Source organism: Triturus cristatus, chromosome 10 (genome assembly GCF_964204655.1).
Source record: "Triturus cristatus chromosome 10, aTriCri1.1, whole genome shotgun sequence".
NCBI lineage: Eukaryota > Metazoa > Chordata > Amphibia > Caudata > Salamandridae > Triturus > Triturus cristatus.
The window spans coordinates 49,921,920-49,947,088 of record NC_140593.1 but is presented as its reverse complement, the minus strand read 5'-3'; the positions used below and the strand labels follow the sequence as shown (position 1 = coordinate 49,947,088).

The 25,169-nt window shown below is 49.8% G+C and overlaps 1 protein-coding gene across 5 annotated transcripts in view; it reads left to right on the top strand.

Annotated features, from left to right (window-relative positions):
• Positions 1 to 25,169, top strand: part of LOC146788808 (SLAIN motif-containing protein-like) — a 418,592-nt gene that overhangs the window by 204,174 nt on the left and 189,249 nt on the right. For all 5 annotated transcript variants that reach the window (XM_085630383.1, XM_085630385.1, XM_085630381.1 and 2 more), the window contains one exon: positions 1,406 to 2,133. In XM_085630383.1, the coding sequence (XP_085486509.1) occupies positions 1,433 to 2,133 (701 nt within the window). In that variant the 5' untranslated portion in view covers positions 1,406 to 1,432. The remainder of the gene's footprint in view (positions 1 to 1,405; positions 2,134 to 25,169) is intronic.

Genomic DNA, 25,169 nt, shown 5'->3' with positions numbered 1-25,169 from the left:
CTGTGTTTCCCCCTCACCTTCTAGCTTGTCTGTAAAAGCAAAGCAATAGGAATATTTTTTGCTGGATCTATGCTGAAAATCACACTTGAAGGGTTATTTTTGTTTTCTCTTGTGCAGTTCACATATTGTGCGAAAGCACAAGCTTTGACGCACACATTTCCATGGCGTTGGGGCTGGTACGGTCTTCTGCACTCGTCAGTTGGGGTTCTGGAGACCAGTACATTTGCTCCCTGGGCTAGTGCAGGGGAGCAAGTGGGTGAATCCTGTGGAAAGTAAATTAGGCCTTGGGGAATGTTTCCTTTTACATTCTGACACTTGCTTATTCTTTTTAATATTCTGTTCAGAGTTTCCAAAGAGAAACGTTTTTGAGACATCATAAGATAGGTTTGCTTTTCCTCTAGTATTTTGAATTGTGTATATATATATTTTTTACTTTTTTAAGTAATGCTTTACAGACATTGTCAAAGCCAACCACTCGACACTCCCACTATAAAGGCAAGACCTGATGGCTTCCTGATCTTTCATACGATGGCCCTTCCAGGCAGATCTACAGACTGTTTGTGTTTCCTCCCTCTTGGAAGTTCATCTCCAGTACAGTGTAAAGTCTGTGGCATGGAAACTAGTTGCGAATCAGCAGCCTCCCTGGAGAGTGGCTTAGTGCCTCGCAGGGACCTATTATCGCTCTTCACAATTACATTTCACTGATAAACAACCTAGGATTACACAGATTCTGGTGAAGCGTGAGCACTGGGAGGGTTGATGCAGTCTTTCTTCTGGTAGACCATGGTTTTAGGCAGCCTTGGGGGTTCCTCGACGCTTGGGTGGACAAGGTTTGCCGAAGGTAACCTGTAGCAATATAAAGCTTGTGGCACCTCATGAGTTTTGAAAAAAGTGAGTTTTTAGCAGAGTTCTTTTAGACCTAGAGCTGCCTTGTATACCCCTTCTCTGTCTAATTACATGTACATCATGGCAGTTTGACCTCTTTGAGGTCTTGGTTTTGCCTTTGAATGGCTCCTGCTGAAGGCGCTGTGAAGTCTGGGGCTGCTCCTCTGAAGTACGGTTCGCAGATTATCACTATTTACAGTAATAAGGCACAATTTGTCAAATATTTGGCCGTTGCAAGCAGCCAATTTGCACATTCTCCCAGCTTCTCTTGCTGCAGCAGATTCATTGGGAACTTGTTCCTGAAGTGTTTAATTAAAAGCTTTTTGTTAGGCAGCATATCGTCCGATGGATGCCCTAAATATTCTATACAGGTCACTTGATAAGATAGCCACTCTGGCGTTTTATTTACCATTGGACAATATATGCCTTTTGTTTCAAAGGATGTTAGTTGTATGTTGATTGTGTTTTCCTGGTGTTTGAGCTAAAGTACTAACTATACGCCTGCTTTGTTGTATTGTAGTGAAACAGTTTGTGGCTCCTAAAAAAGATGGTTGTGCCGGGAGGTTCTCCTGTGATCCAGCCAGACCACGCTGTTGACACAGACATAGTGAGGGGTTCAAAGGAGACAATCGGTCTGAGCCCCAATGCAGAGAGCGACGCTGCAGACCAGGAAGGTTCCGAGCTGGAGGAAGTCCGAAAATTGCAGCAGCTGGTCCGAAGGCTTGAGATTCAAAACCAGCAGCTAAGAAGCAGGGGAAAAGTCCGCCACCCTGGGCCAAATGCTCCGTGCCACATCAGCAGCAACGTGGACAACCAGAACTCTCCGCTTCAGGGCATGGAGATCATCAACAGCCTTAACACCATCCCTGAGAAGCGAGAGGTGCAGATCCTGCCGGACCATCACAGCAAGCCGAGCAATAGAACCGAAAAGGAGAACATTGGCTGCCTGCGGACCACAGTGGATGCACAACTGCAGTATGAGGAGGGCTCGACCAACCCGAAGCTGCTCGATAACACAGAGCTGTCGAGCAACTGTGCAAAGAAGGGCCGAGCTCCCAGTCCGGAGAGGACCAGCAGCTCTGAGTTTGTGGATGAGTTTTACTTGACTGACTTTGAACAGTGGGCTAGGACGAGCGAGCTGGCAATCCCTGAGGGCAGTGAAGGGTTAGGATCCAATTTAGAAGACACAACCCTGGATGAAGTGGACTTGTTGGAGCTGGAGACCTGCAGTGAAGACGAAGACTGCTGGTAAGTGGCCACAGAGCAGCACTAGCTGCGCAAGCATTTAGGTTATTTAATAACATTGTTTTTTGAAATAAAATAGCAAATAATTGTTGACCTCTAAATCAACCATATTTACTCAAAAATGTTGATCTATTCCACAGGTTCACGAAATGTAATACAAAGATCGTTGGACGTTCTCATATTGACATGTCACTTTGTCGGAGCCCATTAGAATGGCCCGCTGGTGCATTACAAATTGTATCATTTGCTACATTTGGAATACGTTGCTGTTGTAGTGAACGAGCTATGATGACAATGAATCTTGGTTCCTTTTTTATCTCAATTCTTTATTAAATGTGTTTCTTTTTTAAAAATAAGACCAATAATCAGTAGTCAAATACCATCGCAGAAACCTAAAGCACTGATGATGCATAAAAGTATAAGCAGAACAAGAAACAGAAGAACAATTCTGCATGTATATACATAAAACATACAGTAGTCTCAACAATATTTGGATGTATGCAACACATCTAAAGAGATTATGTAAACAGTAAACTTTAACTAGATCTAAACCGATCAATAATGACTGGCTAATAAAAGATCGGATCATCATGAACCTAAAAAAGGGCCCCAAGTGTGTTCGAAATAATGTAAGTTGTCATTTCATTTATGAATCATTTTTCAAATCTAGCCACTTCAACCATATCTTCATGCCAAGAATGAATCATTGGATTAACATTTGTCCTCGGTGACAAGCGCTGAGGCAGTCCGGCAAATGATGATTTGCAGGACGCGTTGGGCTTGGTCTGACAATGCATGGAGCCTCTTGTGCCTCTCACAGCAAGGTTCTCCTAAATGCCATTGACCACTTCTTAGTATTGCTGCATTCAGCACGCATATTGGGGCGCAGCGGAGGTGAATGTTACACAGTAGTATGCGCTACAGAAAAGCGGACGGATGAGTTGGTAAAGATCGACGTGTGGCACTGGATGGGGATCTCTCCTTTTTGTTGTAGGTGACGCATTGGAAGTAGAGGTTTGTTGTAGAAGTGGATAGACATCAGGGAAGTATCGGAGGTCTCCATGGAAGGATAATTTATGTAGGTCCTGTTACAGGTTTCCACTCGTGTCTGAGGTCCTTCTGAAGGTAGATGTTCGTTGCCAGAACTGTGTGTTGGTTTAAGTTTTGGGATAGCTAGAGCGCCGTTGGTCACGAATGGGGTGTGTCCACAGAACTGTGTTTGAGTCCCAGTTTTGGAATAGAAGGGGAGCTGCAAGTTATTTTTAAGTTGCCTTCACAGAGCTGTATATGAACCCTAGTCCTGGAACAGCAGGGGAACTGTAGATGAGCCTTACGATGCTTTCCACAGAGCTGTGTATGGGGGTTACCACTGCTGGAACATCCCCGGCGACCTGTAGGTGAGTCTTGAGAAGCGTTCACAGAGATGTATGTGGTTCCCAGGACTAGAATAGAAAGGCAACTGGAGATCAGTCTTGAAATGTGTTAAGAGAGTGGTCTGTAAGTCCCATTGTTGGACCAGCCAGAGGTGTTGTATGCCAGGATTGAAGTTTATTAGCGGAGCTACCTGCTAGTCCCAGTATTGGAGGAGCAGGTGTGTGCTGTGGAGCTGGGCGTATATATTTTGGTGGGAGCTCTGTATGGGTACCAATATTGACTTGCAAACAAAAGGAGATGATGGACAGTGCTGAAACTTTTCAGACACTCACCCCCAGTCACTTTTAGATCTGGGTTGAATTCATCATCGTTCTTTAGCGCACTTTGCCACCTCAGTCCGGACCCAGCCATATGCAAATCAGCCTTGACCCTGCTCCTCATGGTAACAGTCCAGCCCGAACTGCCAAGCCAGGTCTCCCCTGTGTGGTAAATATTTCATTACCGGTACTATTTTTTATGCGGTAAAGTCTAGTAAGAATAACTCAGTAAATATAAGAGGCAGAATCCGTGGTATTAGAGGTTTTAAAAGGCTTTATTCCTATACAAAGGAATGCAATTCGAATTGCAGGCTTCTATTCCTTCACCACGAAAGTTCAGGAAGGAAGGGCATACATTATTGACAGATAATCGGTTTTATAGGAAAATGCATTACAGTGAAACAGATGCAAGAGGCGTAACAGCTGATAATACAGAAACTGTGCATACGTAACTAATAGAGGCGGTCATATGGGCGTAATTTAATAAACGTCATTATACATGATGTCACAAGTGGGTGGATCCATGAAAGAATCCTGCAATGTCAGCAGAAATATTTGGCAGAGATGCGCGCGCAGCCGCATGACGTGTGATTGACGTGCAACTAGAGGGTGAAGGGGACTTGACATTTAGCTCTACATTTGGAGACAGAAGTCTGGGGGGTCATGTCAACCTAATCCCAAATCATATCTAATATCCTATGTTTAAAGAACTGTGTTATCCAAAAGGAAAGGTCTCTAGGATAGAACCTATTCTATACTGACTGTTAGTGCGTGTACAAGCGTCTAAGTGTCTACATGAGATGCGAGGGGGTAGGAATATTCCATGGTAACGGGGGCTATGAATTACTTGCATGTGGACAGCGAGGCCTGGCCCTTTGCACGGTAGCTGGAGGAATGTTTACCTAAACTGCTAGACAGGAATGCATTGGATGAGGAGCGGAGCAGATAATCTTGAAGGTGAAATACAGTTTTTGGCAGGCAATATGCTGGATCAGGCACCGTTAGCCGCGCAGGGAGTAGGACAAAGTTCATGGATACAGATGCAGGCTCAGACTGGAGCTTTCAGAGGCAGAAGACAGGAAAAGGCTTGATGACAGAATTCAGGGCCTACTCGCCTGAATCTGTAAAATGTGGAAAGTGAACCATATAAAGTCGGTGGCCTTTCATACTTAGGAATGGAATATCTCACCCATTCTTGGCGGATCTGAAAGAGGACATGTTGACGGTGGACGCACATATATTTGCGTCTTCAAAACTGGAACTGGAGGGAACATACATGTACTTATAGCATGCACATGGAGCCGTTGGGGTCTACGATAGGGGACATAACTGATCACAAAATTCATATTTCCTCACCTGGACCGGAAGCCAGCATCCTGGGGCCTGTGTCGGGATAACAACCCTCATCAGCCAAACTAGCGTGAATCCAGTCTGAAAAGTTTCAGCGCTCCGTCCAGCTTATTGTATTAACCACTATTAGATTAACAGGCAGTGCCGTGTACCAATACTGAGGTGCTGTCAGAGCTTGTGCTAGTCTAGCACTGGAATAGGTGTTTTTTTTCCGGAGAGCTGCACAACGGTACCCGGCAGAGAGGTTTTCGACTTCAATCATGAAGTAACCAGGTTGCGGCAGAGCAGGCGTGAGGTACATTGACAGGGCACTGTGCAGATCCAGTACTTGAATAGCAGGTGTTTGTGACACAGCTGGACTGGGGTACTTTAGTAGAAATGCTTGCGAGTCTCGATATTTGAGTAAGGAGTGGTGCTGCATTATAGGATTGAGACACATTGGCAGAACTGTGTACTAGTGTCCATACAGGTGCTGCAAAGGTGAGCGCAGGTATTTTGGCTGAGCTATGCGTAGGTCTGAATACTGAAGTATTGAGGGCTGCGGCAGTACAGAGGTGCATTGGCAGAGTTGTTGTTCTAGCCCTTTTATGGAATTACAGGTGCCTGTCGGAGAGATGGACTGAGAGTATCTCTGGTGTGTGGCTTAGCACACGCCTCACGTGCGAGCTGTAGAGCTGGCCTAAGATACTCTGTGTATGGGTCCAAGAATTGGGTGTTCAGTACGAACTGTAAGTAGAGATTAAGGCGCATTGGCAGTGCAGCAATCTGCTCATCTATGTACAGGAATCACAAGTGTGTGCTGTATAGATGGATTGAGATACACTGCACATGTGTTTAGGTCCCAGTACTGGACCATCAGCAGGTGCTGTGTGTAGGGATTAAGGTGCATTGACAGAGCAGCTTTCCACAATCCTCAGTACACGGCCAGAAGTGTGTGCTGTAGAGTTGGATGTAGGAAGTGTGATAGAGCTGTGTACGGGTGTCAGTACTGCAATAGCAAGGGTGCATTGGCGGGGCAGCTGTTTACTAGCCCCTACAGGAATCTCGCTTGCTTGCTGTAGAGCTGAATTGAGGTATTGTGGAATAGCTGAGAGTAGGTATCAATGTTGGCATAGCCGAGATTTCTGCAGGACAGGTGTGCTAGCCTGAATGTACATATCATGTCCCTTTGTTATTCAACTCACCACATCACTTAGGAAATTGCTTGTAACTCTTCCGATTGTGTACAGTACAGCCCTTTGATCAGACCCCTCTTGGAGCCAGCCCCAAGTCTGAAGAAAGAGAAAGTAACTCGGCCACTACTAGAACAGGTAGAAGAAAGTTGGGGTTCAGTGGAGGAGAGCTGTGGACACCCGCACTCCAGATGATCTTACTCCAAATAGGCCTTTCCATCTGCTCTCAAGGCGATACCTTCAACACATTCAAGGAAAGCCTGGTGGGGTGAGCAGGTAGGACTGGAGGCTGTTATGATCTGCAGTTTGGACAGGAGAGTGGAATGCACTAGGTAAGTTGGCGTGTTCTATTGAACAACCTATATAATTTAACACTTGCTTTCCAATGAAAGGCAGCCCCTGCTTTGGCAACCAATGTAGGAGACAAAGCGAAAATATTGCACAGAATGGCAATTATTGACTGAGACTGGAATAAGAATTGATAGCTAAAAGAATAGATTACTATGAAAGGAGTCTTGTGCCGTGTTGATGTTGTTCTTGGAAACACTGCTCAAAATATTTTCCCAGTATCTGGAACAGATTGTGACTTAAACCTCTAGGTGTGAGTGTTTCCTAGTTTGGGTCAGTAGAATGGCTTACCTCTGTTTCTACAGAGCAAGTGATTGTGTTAGTAGATTTCTGGTCAGCTGATGAACTTAGCAATATGTGGACCAGTATTTTGGGCTATACCCCAGTAAGCATATGACCAATCTAGAAATCTTTAATTTGGATTTTTTATCTGGAGTGGCAACCTAACATTGTTTATTTTTCTTATTTTATCTGTAGTTGGATTATCAGTATAGATGACACCTGTTTTCTAAGGTAGACTTTAAAGCAGGAAATTAAATAACCCTTTGTTATCGTCCGTATTTTGTTACTCCACCAGCGTCTGCAATTGATAATGTGTGTCTTGTGCAAATATGGGAGAGTTCTTGAATTAAGCAGGCTACCCTCTTAAGTAATAATGTTCCATGTTTTTCAAACACTTTGGTGACTGCTGAGGGTGTTCGCTCTCTCGCCACCCTCCCCCAGTGAGTGGTGTAAAACACAGAGGGTCGCCAGGCTAGACCGGCTCTCTCGAAGAGTGTTCAATAGCTGGTAGATCTTTTCTGACATTGAGTCATAAACTTTATAAGTAATCTTCACTCATGAATGTCCTTCTACTCACGATTGCCAGTCAGTCAAATAATCTTTATTTCGGTCATAGACCCTAAAAGATACATACATACAGGCAGTAACATTGCTGGTATTACCAGCACTTAAGATTAAGAACACAATACAATTGTCATAGTATATAAAAATTATTTGAAGTTAAAGATATAAAAAGATTAAAAAAAGCACATGTTTTCAATTCTTGGTTAATTAATGACAGAAGGTAGATATAGATTAAAATGATTATAAAAAAGATCTTCTCCTACGCCACATAGCGTTGATAAAAGTGCGAAACAGAGAAAACAAGAGGAGTGGAAGTGTTGGATTTGAGTATTCTGAGGGCCTCTTTGTAATGACTAAACCCCAGATTTCTACAGAGTTGAACAAGCCACCGTTGTCGTATGGATTTGTACCCTGTGCAGAAGAAAAAAACATGGGACACAGACTCTTCCGTGGCCCCACATGCCGGACATTCTACAGTCTTATCTGTCGACCATTTATAAGAGAAGACCCTAAGCGGGAGTGTGCCATATCTAAACTGCAGATAAAGTTTTCTCGCTATACTAGGCAAAATCTCATCTAAAAACGGCTCCACTCTATATTCAGCTTTTATATTAAAGTGGAGGGTGAGCGAGCCCAACCCGGGGTTGCTAAGGATGTCCGTGATTCTGTTCATACGGTGAAAATGGACCAAGTCTGCACGTGACAGCTCAGCACAGGCTACAGCAGGATTAGACCAAAGACCTGGTAAACCCAGTCTCGTACTTTCTTTTTTTATAAAAGCAAACCACGATTGCCGTATACTCCAAAGCTCCTCAACTGATCATTGTTTGCCGCCGCGTCTAAACAGATGTTCTTCCATTTAATAAATTAAATGAGAAAAAAATAATTCATGATCTAATGGTGAATGGCTGTGCAACCTGGAGGCACGTGGTATCGCTGGAATTAGTATTAACGGAGTGATCACCGGGTAAAGCATCTCACTGGTAAGGTGTACTGCAAACCTCATAATAAGGTACTTTCTAGTAGGACGCAGTGATGAGAACACGGTGCTCATTTTTAGATAGATTGCACCAATGGGCTGCTTCCACACACCCATAAAGGTGTGGTGGTGCCAGCATTGGGAGTCACCCTCCCCCATTTCCTTCATGCTGAGACAAAGATCAGAGCTAGTCACTAAACAAGCATTGAATGGGCGATCATGTTCTGTCTGCAGCCAGCCTGAGGTGGAGAGCTGTGGCACTGGGTATTAAAGTCTGCAGGGCACCGGTAACATCATCCCAAGAATGTAGCACTTCAAACGACGAGTGCAGCTCTAGAATCTGTGTTCAGTCTAATTGCGCTGAAGCACATGTTACTAGTGTGTGGCAAGGATAGATAGACTGACAAAATGCTTGCATTGTAGCATTTATATAGCACACACTACTCCTATGTGGGATGCTGAAGGGCTTGCCTGCATGGGTAGCACACTATACCTTGCAGTGTGTGATGTATGGTGCTTTCTTTGTTTTGATCCTATGTGGACATTTTTCCATGTTGTGTTGATGACCACCCAGGGGTGGTGATTGGTTTATGGGGCTTTCCCTGCTTCTCTGTTGATGTTAGAGGAGGTGGAGAAAGCTTTATGTCCTCCCCTGGGCATGGGAAGGTGATGACCAAGTGCTTTTGGGCGAGTGTGGAGTGCCCACTTGGGAATTGGTACAAGCCAGTGAACGCAGTGTGCTCACGTTGGGTTATGTCTCCATTACCTCAGTCATGTCCCAAGAGATGTCTTCACTGTGGCAGGCTCAGTCAACTAACTGTCCTGGTCAGAGACTTTCTTCAAACAGTACATGAGTTGCCTGAACAGGAAGTGGCATCTTGTGCAGGTTTTTTTTAGGCTACTAACGTCTGGATCTAAGGACTTTTTTTGGTGGTGCGCACTTAGGTAATTCGGAAGGTGGGGTGAAGGACTGGGGAGGGTGGTCAGAAATCGAAGGTTAACTGGTGAAAAAGTAAACTGGGTACTGATGTTCCTCATAAACTTTAGGAGCTCACAGACTGCGAGACTCTCAGATTTGAGGCTGAAGAAGTGTGAGAGATAGACGCGCCTTCACGGCTCGCATCCCACATTAGGTCGACGGCAATGTTCAGCTCTGCAGGTCACTTCATGATGTTTTTATTTAATTTCATCTTCTGGTTTGCTCCTTGAGTCGCCACACTTGCATCCTAAGGACCTGGACAGTCGCGGGTGCGGATAGCACCAGTAATCCGGGAGGGTGGATACCCTAGTCGTCCCTCATGTTACTGTCATCTGAAACACACATTAGTTATAGATTCCTTACCTTACAATTACACCCAGCTGTCCGACTGGATCCGGAAAGCTTTTTCGTCAGCAGTACTTCTGTGCCTCGGAAGGTGGCGCCAGTCGGCTCCGTGTCCGTCGGCGTGGTCGCTGGGATGACATCATGGCAGCTACTTGGATGCCGCCCTCGCGCGCTGATGTCAGTTCTTTCTTTTTCTGCACCAGCCAGCGCAGATTCGGGAAGAGCAGTACCTCAGTCATTTTTTGACTAACTTTTTCTCGACTTTTGTCAACTTCTTTTTCGAGTCTTCGACTCCGAAGGTGCACGAAGGATGCCTGGTTTCAAGGCCTGCGGTTACTGTCATCGCATGATGTTGGTGACGGATCCACACTGCGTGTGTCTTTATTGCTTGGAGTGCGACCACAACCCAAATTCGTGCTCCAACTGCTGGTCGATGGCGCCTAAGACTTTGCGGGAGCGGTCCCGGAAGCTGCTTGCGCACCGGCATTCGGCTCCGCGTCGTTCGCGGACCCTGTCGCGGAGCCATCACCATTCCGGTTCCAAATCTTCAAAGTCTTTGCACTCTGGGTCGGGTAAGTCGAAGCATAAGAAGTAGTCAAAGAAGCATTGTTGCTCTTCGACTTCTCCTCGTTGGTCGGCCGATCCAACGAGGCACGCGGGTGGTGCCCCTCCCACGGCTCCCAGCGCTGAGCCGGAAGAGTAGACTACGAGTTTTCTCCCCTTTCCAGGACTCTGAGCGACTCCCGCCCAGCTTCGTACATTCTACGAGGCGATGCATGCCATCGTTGGGCAGACCGCCCCTGCCGGCGCGCCTATGGGCCCCGCGGACTTGTTTGGGGGGGTGGGGGCCAAGGTCTTCACTGCCGGTGGCGCCACAGGTCCCCTTGGATTCAGGCCTGGATCCGGTTGGGCGCCGGTTGACCTAGTTACATCTCCACCGGCGCCGCTTCCGACTGCACCACTACCGTGCTCTGTGCCGGTCAGCCCCCCGGCCAGCGTCGACCCCGGCCTCCATCTCGCCGTGGACACAGAGCCGGACCGGCATCGTCCGACGCCAAACCCGGCGCCGAGTGGGGTTTTTGTGCCCCTGTTCACTCCTGGAGCCTCTTTTCAACCTGAGTGGCAGCCAGAAAATGAGGAGGAGGACTGGGAGGGATCAGGGGACCCTTTAACTGATCAGCTAGGTTCTGACCAAGACTGGAGAGAGGAACTGGGGGATGCCAGTGATATTGACACTTCACCTGACCTTGGCATGTTGTCTCCTCCTACCGTGGCTATGGAGGAGGGAGCGCTGTGGGCTCTTAACCTCGAGGTTCCTACGGTGGCATTCAGGACTAACCTCCTGACAGAGGTGCTTCAACCGGCTGCGAATTCTTCAGAGCCCCTGCTGCCGTTTAATGAGGCCCTCACCGATATCCTTTTGGGCACGTGGTCCAGGCCCAACACAGGAGCTCCCGTGGACAGGATGATTGCCTGACGCCACTGCCTGACTCCGGGCGACCCCCACTTTCCTCTCCCAACACCCCACCCCGGAGAGCTTGGTAGTCCAAGCCTCCACTTTCAAAAGCGCCTTCCCTACCGCTCCACCGGAAAGGGAATCCAAGAAGCTCGACGACCTTGGTAAGAAAATTTTCTCTTCCGCCAGCTAAGAACTGCGGTCCGTAAACACCGCATGTCTCTTGGGCCGTTATTCCCACTCTGTGTGGGATTCGGTGTCGCAGGTACTGCCTCAGTGTCCGTAGTCAGTCAGTAGTGCTTCGTCGCTATGCCTGGATGAGGTCCACTGGCTTTTCAGGGGATGTCCAGAACACCTTGATGGACATGCCTTTTGATGGCCGTTGCCTTTTTGGCAACAAAGCAGACAACGCTCTCGAGCGTTTCAAGGACTCACCGGCTACGGCCAAGTCTTTGGGCCTCTCCACCTGCCTTTCGCAGTCTGCTTTTTGCCCCTTTTGTGGCTACGGAATGGGTGCCCCGCTACGTCCCGCCCAGAGCCACAGGCTGCAGCAAGTTAACCCAACCTTCACGCGGCCGGGGACGTGGGAACAACTGACGTGGTTCCAGGGTCAGCGGGCCGGCCAGTTCACCAACCCCCCCCCCCCCCCCCCCCTCTGCAGCAGCCCCCAAACCCTCCTAGTCCGACCTTTTAGGCCCATCAAACGCCAGTGGGCGGCAGGTCCGCCATCGCCTCCCCCACTGGCGCACCATCATGTCGGACAGGTGGGTTTTGCAAATAGGCCGATGGGGCTACTCCCTGCCCTTTAAGACTACCCCTCCAGCCATGCCACCCAGATACCACCGCATGTCGGAGGATCATCTGGCCCTTCTCCAGCAGGAAGTTACACCTCTCTTGGCCAAGGGAGCCATGGAGTGCATTCCTGTCCCAGAAGTAGGTCGTGGTTGTTACTCCCACTACTTTCTGGTTCCCAAGAAGGACCAGGGCCTGCGTCCTATCTTGGACCTCAGGGACGTCAATCGCTTCCTCCGGAAGGAGAAGTTCAAGATTTTGACGCATGCTCAGGTCTTGTCTGCCCTCGACCCGGAAGATTGGATAGTAGAGTTGAATTTCACATCCCCGTCCTGCCGACCCACCGGCGTTGCCTACGGTTCACGGTAGGCCACGAGTATTTTCAATTTACCGTGCTCCCTTTTGGCCTTACCAGCGCCCCTCTGGTGTTCACAAAAGTGATGGCGGTGATCACAACTCATCTGCGCAGATCAGGGGTTTGTCTTCCCCTATCTCTACGACTGGTTGTTGTAGGCGGGCTCGCCCCAGGCAGTCGTCTCCCACCTCCAGACTACGGCCGACCTCCTGCATTTGCTGGGGTTCTCCATCAATGTGCCGAAGTGGCACCTGATTCCCTCTCAGAAGAGCCTCTTCATCGGAGCGGTTCTGGTTAAGACGCAGTTCCACGTCTATCCTCCCAAACAGCGAGTCTGGGATATTCGGGCTATGATTCCGATCTTTCAGCCTCTATCCCGGGTTTCGGTCAGAATGACTCTGAGGCTGCTGAGCCTTATGGCCTTCTGCATCCTGCTGGTCGATCATGCCATGTGGCATATGCGGTCTCTGCAGTGGGACCTGAAGTTCTAGTGGGTGCAGAATCAGGGGAATCTGTCCGATTGCAATCAGATCTCTGAGGGCACTGCACGAAACTGCAGTGGTGGCTCACGAACCAGGATCGGGTCAATGGCAGATCTCTCTCCCTTCCCCAACCAGACCACACTGTGGTGACGGACGCATCCCTTCTGGGATGAGGCGGCCACATGGGAGAGGCTGAGATCAGAGGCCTCTGGTCTCCAGCGGAGTCTGGGATTCGCATCAACCTTCTGGAGCTCTGGGCGATTCGTCTTGCACTGAAAGCATTCCTTCCCTCTGTCCGGGGAAGAGTAGTGCAGGTGTTCACAGACCACACCACCGCCATGTGGTACTTCAACAAACAGGGCGGGGTGGGGTCGTGGACCCTCTGTCAGGAGGCCCTTCGCCTCTGGACATGGCTGGAACATCAGGGCATATCCCTGGTGATTCAACACCTGGCAGGTTCCCTGAATGCCAGGGTGAACAAACTCAGCTGCAGGTGTATGATGGATCACAAATGGTGTCTTCACTCGGAGGTGGTGCACGGTCTCTTTTGACAGTGGGGAGCGCCTTGGATAGGCCTATTCGCCACCGAAGAGAACGTGCAATGTCAGCAATTCTGCGTGTTGAAATTTCCAAGGCGGCACTCGCTAGGCGACACTTTTCGTCACGAGTGGAGTTGCGGTCTGTTGTACGCCTTTCCACCTATACCACTTCTGCCCAGAGTGCTGACGAAGATCAGGCGCGACCGGGCCCAAGTCATTCTTGTGGCTCTGGATTGGGCAGGAAAAGTCTGGTATCCCGAGCTGCTCAACATGGCCATCGATCCTCCGATCAGACTGCCTCTTCGGGAGGATCTTCTGTCGCAGCAGCAGGGTACGGTTCTCCACCCAAACCTGTCCAGTCTCCACCTCCTTGCGTGGAGATTGAGCGGCAGCAGTTAACGTCTTTCGACCTGCCTCCTGAAGTCTGTGACGTTATCTTGGCAGCCAGGCGTCCCTTCACTAAAACGGTATACGCCTGCCGGTGGAACAAGTTTGTGGCATGGTACACAGCAAAGGCTGTGGATCCCCTTTCTGCCCCTCTTTCTGAAGTTCTCTTGTTCGTTCTTTCTTTAGCCCAGCAGGGCTCTGCTCTGGGCACTATCCAGGGCTATCTTTCAACCATCTCTGCCTTCCTTCGCCTGCCAGATCAACCTTTTATTTTTAAGTCCCCGGTAGTTAATCGTTTCTTAAAAGGCTTAACGCATCTCTTTCCTCCAATCCACTTCGTTATGCCTCAGTGGAACTTTAATCTTGTTCTTACCTATTTAATGTATGCTCCCTTTGAGCCGCTTCATAACTGTCCCTTAAGACTCCTGACTCTTAAGACTGCTTTCCTGGTAGCTATCACTTCTGAGGGAAGGGTGAGTGAGCTCCAGGCCCTTCCAAACCTCCTTTCCTGTCTGTCCATCCGGACAAGGTGGTTCTCAGGACCCGTCCATCCTTCCTTCCTAAGGTGGTCACTGCCTTCCACATCGGGCAGACCATTACTTTGTCCACCGTCTTTCCGCATCCTTCGAAGGAGGAAGAGAGGCTCCACTGTCTGGACCCAAAACGTGCGCTCTCCTATCTGGATCGTTCAAAGCAGTTCCGGGTGGATGACCAACTCTTTGTTGGCTACGTGGGCGCAAAGACCGGTTGGGCCGTACACAAACGCACCATTTCTCGATAGGTTGTTTTGTGTATTAAGGCATGTTACTCTCTGGCTAAAAAGGAGCCTCCAGTCGGGCTACGCACCCATTCCACCAGCGCGACAGCAGCCACTACTGCCTTGGGAAGAGGAGTTCCTCTACATAACATCTGTCAGGCGGCCACGTGGGCATCGCTGCACACATCTAAGAAACACTACTGCCTGGACAGCCAAGTCCGGAGAGACTGCTCCTTTGGCCGTTCTGTTCTCCAGGACTTTCTGGTGTGATCTTGGTTCGCAGACCGACCCCCGGGGTTGGTATTGTTGGGGTATCTATTCTAAGGTAAGGAATCTATAACTAACGTGTTTCTTTCAGATGAACAAGTTACTTATCTTCGGTAACGATATATCTGTAAGAAACATTAGTTAGTTATAGATTCCTTACTGCCCCACCCATCCTCCCCGTTCTGCGAACTGCTTTTTAGGGTTAAGGACATCCTTTCTGGGCCCTAGTTTTGTGCACCAGTTGTCAGTGTCTTGTATGGCTCTGCGTTACTGGCACGAAAAGTTGTGTACAGAACTGACGTCAGCGCACGAGGGGTGGCATCTAAGTAGCTGCCGCAATGTCATCCCGGCGACCACGACGCTGACGACGGACGCGGAGCCGACCGATGCCACCTTCCGACGCGCAGAGGTGCTGCTGACGAAAAAACTTTCCGGATCCAGTCTGACGCATGGGGGTAATTCCAAGGTAAGAAATCAATAACTAATGTTTCCTACAGATATATCGTTACCGAAAGTAAGTAACTTTATCATTATGTAAAGTAAACTAATATTTTTTTAAAGCGCTTTCTATTGCAGCTCTGTGAAAGCACTAAGCAGAAAATGTAACTATTACTCCTCTATTTGGCGCTGAATGTTATACACCTCATAAGGAAGAAACAAGGAGTCGTCCACAGGGGTGGCCTACACATTGCTGCAACAGCCGTCCTGATCTCCCGTGCTGTGTCTGGGGGTTGGATGTATATTCAGGGAGGAGTGAAGAAGGGAAATGAGTATCAGTGAATGAGGCATCGAGAAGAGAGGAAGCAGCTAACATTGATATGTTGGTTGATTGTTGCTATGCTTTGCATTGTGGTTTCTTTCCAGACATGATCCTCTAATAGACATGGAGAGGAGAAAGATAGGAGATATTTGAGCTTGACGAATAAAGTGAAAAAAGTTTTCAGATAGCAATATGTTTCCTATCCACGAAGACAGCCCTTAAAACAAGCTTTGGTAAGCCAATGGTTTCTTTTTCCGGTTTACTGTCAACGGGGTGGGTAGGAGGTAGGGAAAGCGTCTTCTCTTACATACAGGAAAAGGTGAAAGCCTGGTGCTGTTGATCAGGTGTTGGGCAAATGGTGATCTACACATGGGAAAAGTCCCAGCAAATAAAACAAGCTTTGGCAAAGACAATGGGTCTGCTGTGGGTTGCCAGCCTTTTTGCTTTTCCTCAGCTTGTTTAAGTCTCTGTTCTTTTAAAAACGTTGTTTAGGAGGACTTTGCAGGCCTCGCCGGTATTAAATAAAACAGAAAAAGCAATGAAACCAAAACTTTTTTTGCCCTCAAAAAGCATACATTATTACCGCAGTAGTCTCAGGCACTGAGGGGAGCTACTTTGTGTGTGGATGTGAATTTATCCATTGGCTGAAGTGGGGCGGTCCATTGGCCAGTGCTGTATGATCTAGTGAGCGAGAGAAAAATGGCAAAGACAATAGACCATTGCATGAAGCGAGCCGACTTAAAGCCTCTATGAATAAAAAATAATATTCATAGATTTTTGTAAAATCAAAAGGACTTGGCTAATGGAAGACCTAAAAGTGCTCTCACTCTGGTTTATGGGGCTATTATCACCATCCCATCTCCCAAGGGAGATGCAAGCTACAGTGCCTAGCTGGCTCCAACTCGCTTTCCTGTTTGGAGCCTGTCTGCAGAGAAGCTGATGAAGAGTTGTTGGGACCAGGAAACGATCTCTCATTGGCTTTTGTCAGGATCAAAGGCCTTTTGTTAATGGAGAGAGGCTAAAAATCTGGGAGGGTGGAGGTGCAGTTCGAAAGAGGGGAGGGATGCAATTAAGATAACTGGTGAAGTAACTGGGAGTTATTGCTATTCATGAAAATTTAAAAGAGAAGAGTTACTATTGAACAACAAACCCCTACCAAATCTGTGGTGTGCAGGTGTTCTTTCAAAACCAATGGAAGCTGGATAATAGTAACTTGCTATCATCCTTTTCTTTCCCCTCCCCCCCAGCCGGGTCTTCTTTTTAATCCCGAAATGTTGTTCCCTGCTGAAAAAAAAGTAAAAGTATCTTGAGGGAAATTGTAGTTGGGCAGGAGGATGCCAGCTCATGAGGAAAAAAACAGCAAGGGTCCCTAGGATGGAAAAGAAAGTAATGTGCTTGCATGGTGGCGAGGACGCAAAGGTAACCTGGGATGGCTCAGATCCGTTTTATTCTGCCAGAGATGCCATGCACCAAGCACTACTTACCACCCCATGTGCAGGGTGCCAAACTGGCTCGGTTTTAAGCCACTATTTGACTAGTGTTTTCCTGAGGGGAGATTTACCACCTTTGGTTGGTTCGGCAGCATGAAAGGGCCTGGGGTGCCAACCTCTGCTGTAAAAAGATGTGCCTTTCACAGATTGCGAAACCTATACTTGGGATGCCAATTTTGCGAGTTCTTCCATTTATCATGCTCACTTGCCACAAACGTACAGTAGCAAGCTCCATTTCTGCCTCTAAAAAGCTGCACGTCCCCTGGTTATGTCTGATGCACTAGCTTGCATTTCTGCTCCAGAGGTTATTTCGCTCATTCTGCATCACTGGGTTTTTTCGCAGTAATCCTGCAGTGTGCGTCCGTCCCTCCGGATTATAGGGCCGTCGGTGATAATGCTCATTTGCTGTAATGAACATTGCTCCGCTGCCTCTCCGGCTAGCTTGGCACGATGTAGATGCATAGACTGTCCCTCATCCCCTCAAAGAACAGCCCTCTGTCCAGCAGATGTTAATGGGCCGTTCATCTCCTAGTCAAGTGCCAGCTGTCAAGAGAAGAAACTAGACCGCACACTTCTCCCGCATCCAGCAAAATGCAACCCTTGTAGTTTGGTATTGGTTCAATCACACAAACTCCTTCAACAACACAAACTTTCAACCGACAGTCCTCTGTATATCCATCCAACGCAGGTCGGATAGTCTTTGAAAGTTATCAACATCTCCCAACACCATGATGACGAACAGCACACACAGTCGAGCACACTGGACGAGTGCGCGCGCAAGCGCGGTGCAGCGCAGGTGCCGTTGTTTGTACGTCACTGTGCACCCACCCTTCTACCACGAAACAACACGCAAAACTGACCGCACACCCCCTCAGCTCTGATCTTCTAAATTATTGCTGAGCTCACAACTGTATTCAGTTGTGTGATCAACAATCACAACCTCTGTTACAGCACTGCCAGTACAACCAGCACTGCTCGGAGGCACCCCTGAGTTCCCATGAACACCCGCCCTTCACCAGAGAGTGGGAGGCACCCCTGAGTTCCCATGAACATGCCCTTCACCAGAGAGTGGGAAGCACCCCTGAGTTCCCATGAACATGCCCTTCACCAGAGAGTGGGAGGCACCCCTGAGTTCCCATGAACATGCCCTTCACCAGAGAGTGGGAGGCACTCCTGAGTTCCCATGAACCTCCGCCCTTCACCAGAGAGTGGGAGGCACCCCTGAGTTCCCATGAACATGCCCTTCACCAGAGAGTGGGAGGCACCCCTGAGTTCCCATGAACCTCCGCCCTTCACCAGAGAGTGGGAGGCACCCCTGAGTTCCCATGAACATCCGCCCTTCACCAGAGAGTGGGAGGCACCCCTGAGTTCCCATGAACATCCGCCCTTCACCAGAGAGTCGGAGGCACCCCTGAGTTCCCATGAACATCCGCCCTTCACCAGAGAGTGGGAGGCACCCCTGAGTTCCCATGAACCTCCGCCCTTCACCAGAGAGTGGGAGGCACCCCTGAGTTCCCATGAACATCCGCCCTTCACCAGAGAGTGGGAGGCACCCCTGAGTTCCCATGAACATGCCCTTCACCAGAGAGTGGGAGGCACCCCTGAGTTCCCATGAACATCCGCCCTTCACCAGAGAGTCGGAGGCACCCCTGAGTTCCCATGAACCTCCGCCCTTCACCAGAGAGTGGGAGGCACCCCTGAGTTCCCATGAACATCCGCCCTTCACCAGAGAGTGGGAGGCACCCCTGAGTTCCCATGAACATCCGCCCTTCACCAGAGAGTCGGAGGCACCCCTGAGTTCCCATGAACATCCGCCCTTCACCAGAGAGTGGGAGGCACCCCTGAGTTCCCATGAACATGCCCTTCACCAGAGAGTGGGAGACACCCCTGAGTTCCCATGAACATCCGCCCTTCACCAGAGAGTGGGAGGCACCCCTGAGTTCCCATGAACATGCCCTTCACCAGAGAGTGGGAGACACCCCTGAGTTCCCATGAACATCCGCCCTTCACCAGAGAGTGGGAGGCACCCCTGAGTTCCCATGAACATGCCATTCACCAGAGAGTGGGAGACACCCCTGAGTTCCCATGAACATCTGCCCTTCACCAGAGAGTGGGAGACACCCCTGAGTTCCCATGAACATCCGCCCTTCACCAGAGAGTGGGAGGCACCCCTGAGTTCCCATGAACATGCCCTTCACCAGAGAGTGGGAGGCACCACTGAGTTCCCATGAACATCCGCCCTTCACCAGAGAGTGGGAGGCACCCCTGAGTTCCCATGAACATGCCCTTCACCAGAGAGTGGGAGGCACCCCTGAGTTCCCATGAACGTCCGCCCTTCACCAGAGAGTGGGAGGCACCCCTGAGTTCCCATGAACCTCCGCCCTTCACCAGAGAGTCGGAGGCACCCCTGAGTTCCCATGAACCTCCGCCCTTCACCAGAGAGTCGGAGGCACCCCTGAGTTCCCATGAACATCCGCCCTTCACCAGAGAGTGGGAGGCACCCCTGAGTTCCCATGAACATGCCCTTCACCAGAGAGTGGGAGACACCCCTGAGTTCCCATGAACATCCGCCCTTCACCAGAGAGTGGGAGGCACCCCTGAGTTCCCATGAACATCCGCCCTTCACCAGAGAGTGGGAGACACCCCTGAGTTCTCATGAACCTCCGCCCTTCACCAGAGAGTCGGAGGCACCCCTGAGTTCTCATGAACATCCGCCCTTCACCAAAGAGTGCTCCACACGGATTGATGCCTCCAGTCAATACAGCTCCATTTCAATCTCCACTCTCTATGGAGCTGTAATTTCGAGCTGTCGATTCATGCTGAGCCGTGCCGATGCTTGGGTGGCACAGTGGGCGAGTCTTATGCTCTGTGGGTGCCACTTGTATACAGTTCTGAAGGAGACCTCCTAAGTCACAGCCGTAGTCTGTGGATTAGGGAAGTTAACCCTCAGTTCACCCTTCAAGAAGCTCGTCTTTATGGAAAGGGAACAATATGTTTAATAGATTTTCTAGAACACGGCCCAGAATTTGGTTTTCTAGAACTGCTGACGAGAAGGACTTAGTCCATATGCCGTCCTGAGTTAAAGAACGGCTTGGACTGCAACCACCCCACAACCGACTGAGCAATATTTCAGAAATCACGGGGATTTAAAGTGGAACCGAAGAATGCTACAGAAACATTTGAAAGATTTGTTTTTAAAATCCAAATCCTATCCTAGTGCGCACGATATGACTGCAGTGTGAACAGAAGGAATGTACTGTCCTATTGGCAGCATATCTTACACATTCCCACTTTCCTGTCCTTTCATACTTAGCCAGTCTTGGTGTCAAAGCCAGGCCTAATGGGGGCGTCAGATGGTTCACACCCGCATACCTGTCTGAACTATGGAGGTCTTTGTTCAGTTGAGCAGTGAGGCCTGCTGGTCTCGCCTGCCCTCACGGATGGGCTCATCAGCTCAGCAAGTGAAGGCTGTTATTCTTCAGAAAGGACCGGTGATGCTTTTCCGCAGGGCCTGTCTCGTGGTACAGAGGCCCCACTCTAACCCTTCCTACTTTGTGGAAAGATATTTACTAATAAACAATTAGCAGAAAAAAGCTTTGTGCTTTTGCCTAATTTTCGTTCTGCGAGACTGTGTTTTTTTTTTTTTTTTTTTAACAAATGTGCAACATACATTTTCACTTTCCAGGGAACTTCGTTCAAAATGTAATCATTGAGAACAAAACCGCAAGCTTTGATCAATTACTGTAAATATATCCGAGCAGGTTTGGTCATCACGTTGCAAAGAAAAAGACAAATGTGTATTTCATATTAACCTCGCATTTTAAATTGCCACGGGGGATACCTAGAGGAGAACAAAGCACAATTAACAGAACTGGAGGGGCTGTGGGGTGCAGTGTGCCCATGCGACAAGTAAGGTGGCTGCCATATCAGACATGTGTGGAAGCAAGGTCGGTGGATGACACCAGACGCATGAGCAGAGGGGTGGTTGGCCAGAGCACGCTAGTAAAGTAGCGGCTGTGGTGAGGCCATGGTGTGTTGTGTGGGTGGGGCACATCAAGCATGTGACGAGGATGGTACATGAACTGCGGCTGCTCTACACTATCACACCGTAGCTTCCACAAGACTATGCGTATGGTTGCTTGGGGGGGGTCAAAACTGTCCTCAAACCTAGGAGTGGGCGGAATTTGCATAGTCGCGCTACGCAGAGCTCCACGAAACGGTAAAAAATCTTTGTGAACACACGGAATTGCTTGTTCCGCCCGTTCACGATGCTTGCTTCCTGTTCGCGAATGCTGTTTGCGTGCTCGGGGGGAGATATCTCGCAAACAAGCAAAAAATTCCGCGACGCCGCGGTTTGCGGAATTTTTGGCAATTCCGCATTCTCCGCGGAACGCAAAGTTACCCAAATTCCGCAAGCGGAACGGAGTTTACTGCCCAGGCCTACTCAAACCTCCAATCAGACTCTAGCTGGCTGCCTCCACCCCATGTCAGTGACAGAGCACATGAGCCTTGTGCAGTGAACGTGAACCCGAGGGTTGTGAATTTGATGTATTTATATAGCACTTACTACCCTGACAAGGAAATGACAGTGGGGTCAGGTTTTAGTGTTCATTATTTAGACAGCAGTGACTGTATTGTTTCCATTCGCTTTTCCTCTGAATTAAAAAGCGAAGTACAGGACCTGCGAGGTCCTGAATATCAGGAAAGGCCTCCCCTCCTGCGATAGTAGGCTCCATTCAAATAGACCCTCATCGTGAGTTCCCATTGATGTCTGGGCAGGCGTACACTAAACTTGCACCTACTCCCTGGAGTACACTGGCATAAAGTATGAAAGCTACACCCATAGTCCTTCTCATTTACAACAAACCCATCTAGCCCCAGATTTTTTTTTATAATTCTTGACCCTGATTTCACTTGGTGATTCTTGGTTATATGTCTTGTTTATATACATGCACATGGGGTGGTGGCCGATGTAGACGCACACGCTTGTGTCCTCCTGGAGTCAGCATCACTCCTGGTTTCTGTACCTGCGCAGCGGCGACATATTTGGCTGCCCCAGGTATCAGAAGTAGGTAAGTCTGCTCTAGCAATCTGTAGTGTGACCCCAGCCACTAAGCAATGAAGCCCTGTGGAGTAGAAGGGCTACTGGTAGAGCCTCGTAGTCCTTTGGGAGAGGATCATTTCTTTTATAAGCTGAAAGACGGTGGGTCCTGTGCTAGAGCTTACAAACGGAAAAGAAAACATTATTTTGAAGGGTCAGGTCTGTGCACCGCCGTGCCACTGTTTCTCGAGCTACACTACAGCTTTTCTCTCCAAGGCACATATAGTCCAGAATCTAAAGTTGGGAGGGCAAGCTTGTCCATTGAGCAGAAGTAATGATCCTACTTTGAAAAACAAGGATTTGTGACCAATTGGCTTTGCCAGTGGCTGTTCTGCACACTGCACAGCTTCCCAGATGCAGTGCAGCGCGGCAAAAATGAATAAAATAAGCCTTCGATGCGGTGCCCGTGACAGTTTGTAGGCACACAACACGCTTGCACTCACCTAAAACATGACGTGAACACTTTTTTTTAACCAAGTTGGATCAGTATCTAAAAGTAAAATAAAATGTGCACAATTTTTTTCTTTTTCGTAAAAGTGAGCCGGGGGCAATAGGGGGTAGGTGGAAAGGACACAAAGGTGGATGAAGGAATGCGGAAGCAATACAGGGAGGTTGAGAGGGAGGCGTAAGCAGCATGGCGGAGGGTGGCAAAACCATCAGGAGGGAGGATGAGAGGGAATGGTACAGAACACAGGGGTATGGGGAAAGCAACATGGAGGGCCCGATTAGAGTGAGAGAAGGACACTGGTGGGAAAAGCAACACGGGGGGGGCCTGGTTAGTGGGAGCGAGCAAGAGTGAGTGAGAGCAGGACACTGGTGGGGAAAGCAACACGGGGGCCTGGTTGGCGGGAGTGAGTGAGAGTAAGTGAGTGAGAGGACACTGGTGGGGAAAGCAACACGGGGGCCCTGTTAGTGGGAGTGAGAGCGTGAGAGAAGGACACTGGTGGGGAAAGCAACACGGGGGCCCGGTTAGTGGGAGCAAGAGCGAGCGAGTGAGTGAGAGAAGGACACTGGTGGGGAAAGCAACACGGGGGCCCGGTTAGTGGGAGCGAGAGCGTGAGAGAAGGACACTGGTGGGGAAAGCAACACGGGGGCCCGGTTAGTGGGAGCGAGAGCGTGAGAGAAGGACACTGGTGGGGAAAGCAACACGGGGGCCTGGTTAGTGGGAGCGAGAGCGAGTGAGTGAGAGAAGGACACTGGTGGGGAAAGCAACACAGGGGCCTGGTTAGTGGGAGTGAGAGCGAGCGAGAAGGACACTGGTGGGGAAAGCAACACGGGGGCCTGGTTGGCGGGAATGAGTGAGAGTAAGTGAGTGAGAGGACACTGGTAGGGAAAGCAACACGGGGGCCCTGTTAGTGGGAGTGAGAGCGAGTGAGTGAGAGAAGGACACTGGTGGGGAAAGCAACACAGGGGCCTGGTTAGTGGGAGCGAGAGCGAGTGAGTGAGAGAAGGACACTGGTGGGGAAAGCAACACAGGGGCCTGGTTAGTGGGAGTGAGAGCGAGCGAGAGCGTGAGAGAAGGACACTGGTGGGGAAAGCAACACGGGGGCCCTGTTAGTGGGAGTGAGAGCGAGTGAATGAGAGAAGGACACTGGTGGGGAAAGCAACACGGGGGCCCGGTTAGTGGGAGTGAGAGCGAGTGAATGAGAGAAGGACACTGGTGGGGAAAGCAACACGGGGGCCCGGTTAGTGGGAGCGAGCGAGCAAGAGTGAGTGAGAGAAGGACACTGGTGGGGAAAGCAACACAGGGGCCTGGTTAGTGGGAGCGAGAGCGAGTGAGTGAGAGAAGGACACTGGTGGGGAAAGCAACACAGGGGCCTGGTTAGTGGGAGCGAGAGCGAGTGAGTGAGAGAAGGACACTGGTGGGGAAAGCAACACAGGGGCCTGGTTAGTGGGAGTGAGAGCGAGCGAGAGCGTGAGAGAAGGACACTGGTGGGGAAAGCAACACGGGGGCCCGGTTAGTGGGAGCGAGAGCGTGAGAGAAGGACACTGGTGGGGAAAGCAATACGGGGGCCCGGTTAGTGGGAGCGAGAGCGTGAGAGAAGGACACTGGTGGGGAAAGCAACACGGCGGGCCTGGTTGGTGGGAGTGAGTGAGAGCGAATGAGTGAGAGGACACTGGTAGGGGAAGCAACACGGAGGGCCCTGTTAGTTGGAGTGAGAGCGAGTGTGTGAGAGAAGGACAGTGGTGGGGAAAGCAACACGGGGGCCCGGTTAGTGGGAGCGAGAGCGAGCGAGAGGAGGACACTGGTGGGGAAGCAACACTGAGGGCCCTGTTAGTGGGAGTGAGAGCGAGCGAGAGCGTGAGAGAAGGACACTGGTGGGGAAAGCAACACGGGGGCCCGGTTAGTGGGAGCGAGAGCGTGAGAGAAGGACACTGGTGGGGAAAGCAACACGGGGGCCCGGTTAGTGGGAGCGAGAGCGTGAGAGAAGGACACTGGTGGGGAAAGCAACACGGCGGGCCTGGTTGGTGGGAGTGAGTGAGAGCGAATGAGTGAGAGGACACTGGTAGGGGAAGCAACACGGAGGGTCCTGTTAGTGGGAGTGAGAGCGAGTGTGTGAGAGAAGGACAGTGGTGGGGAAAGCAACACGGGGGGCCTGGTTAGTGAGAGTGAGTGAGTGAGAGAAAGACACTGGTGGGGAAAGCAACATGGAGGGCCCGGTTGGTGGGAGGGTGGGAGGGAGAGGGAGAGACACGGAGAGAGACACAGAGAGAGAGAGAGACACAGAGACACAGACACTCTTGTGGGGAAAGCAACACAAAGGGCCCGGTTGGTGGGAGTGAGTGAGTGAGAGCGAGTGAGTGAGTGAGAGGACACTGGTAGGGGGAAGCAACACTGAGGGCCCTGTTAGTGAGAGCGAGAGAATGAGAGGACACTGGTGGGGAAAGCAACACGAAGGGCCCGGTTGGTGGGAGTGAGTGAGAGAAGGACACTGGTGGGGG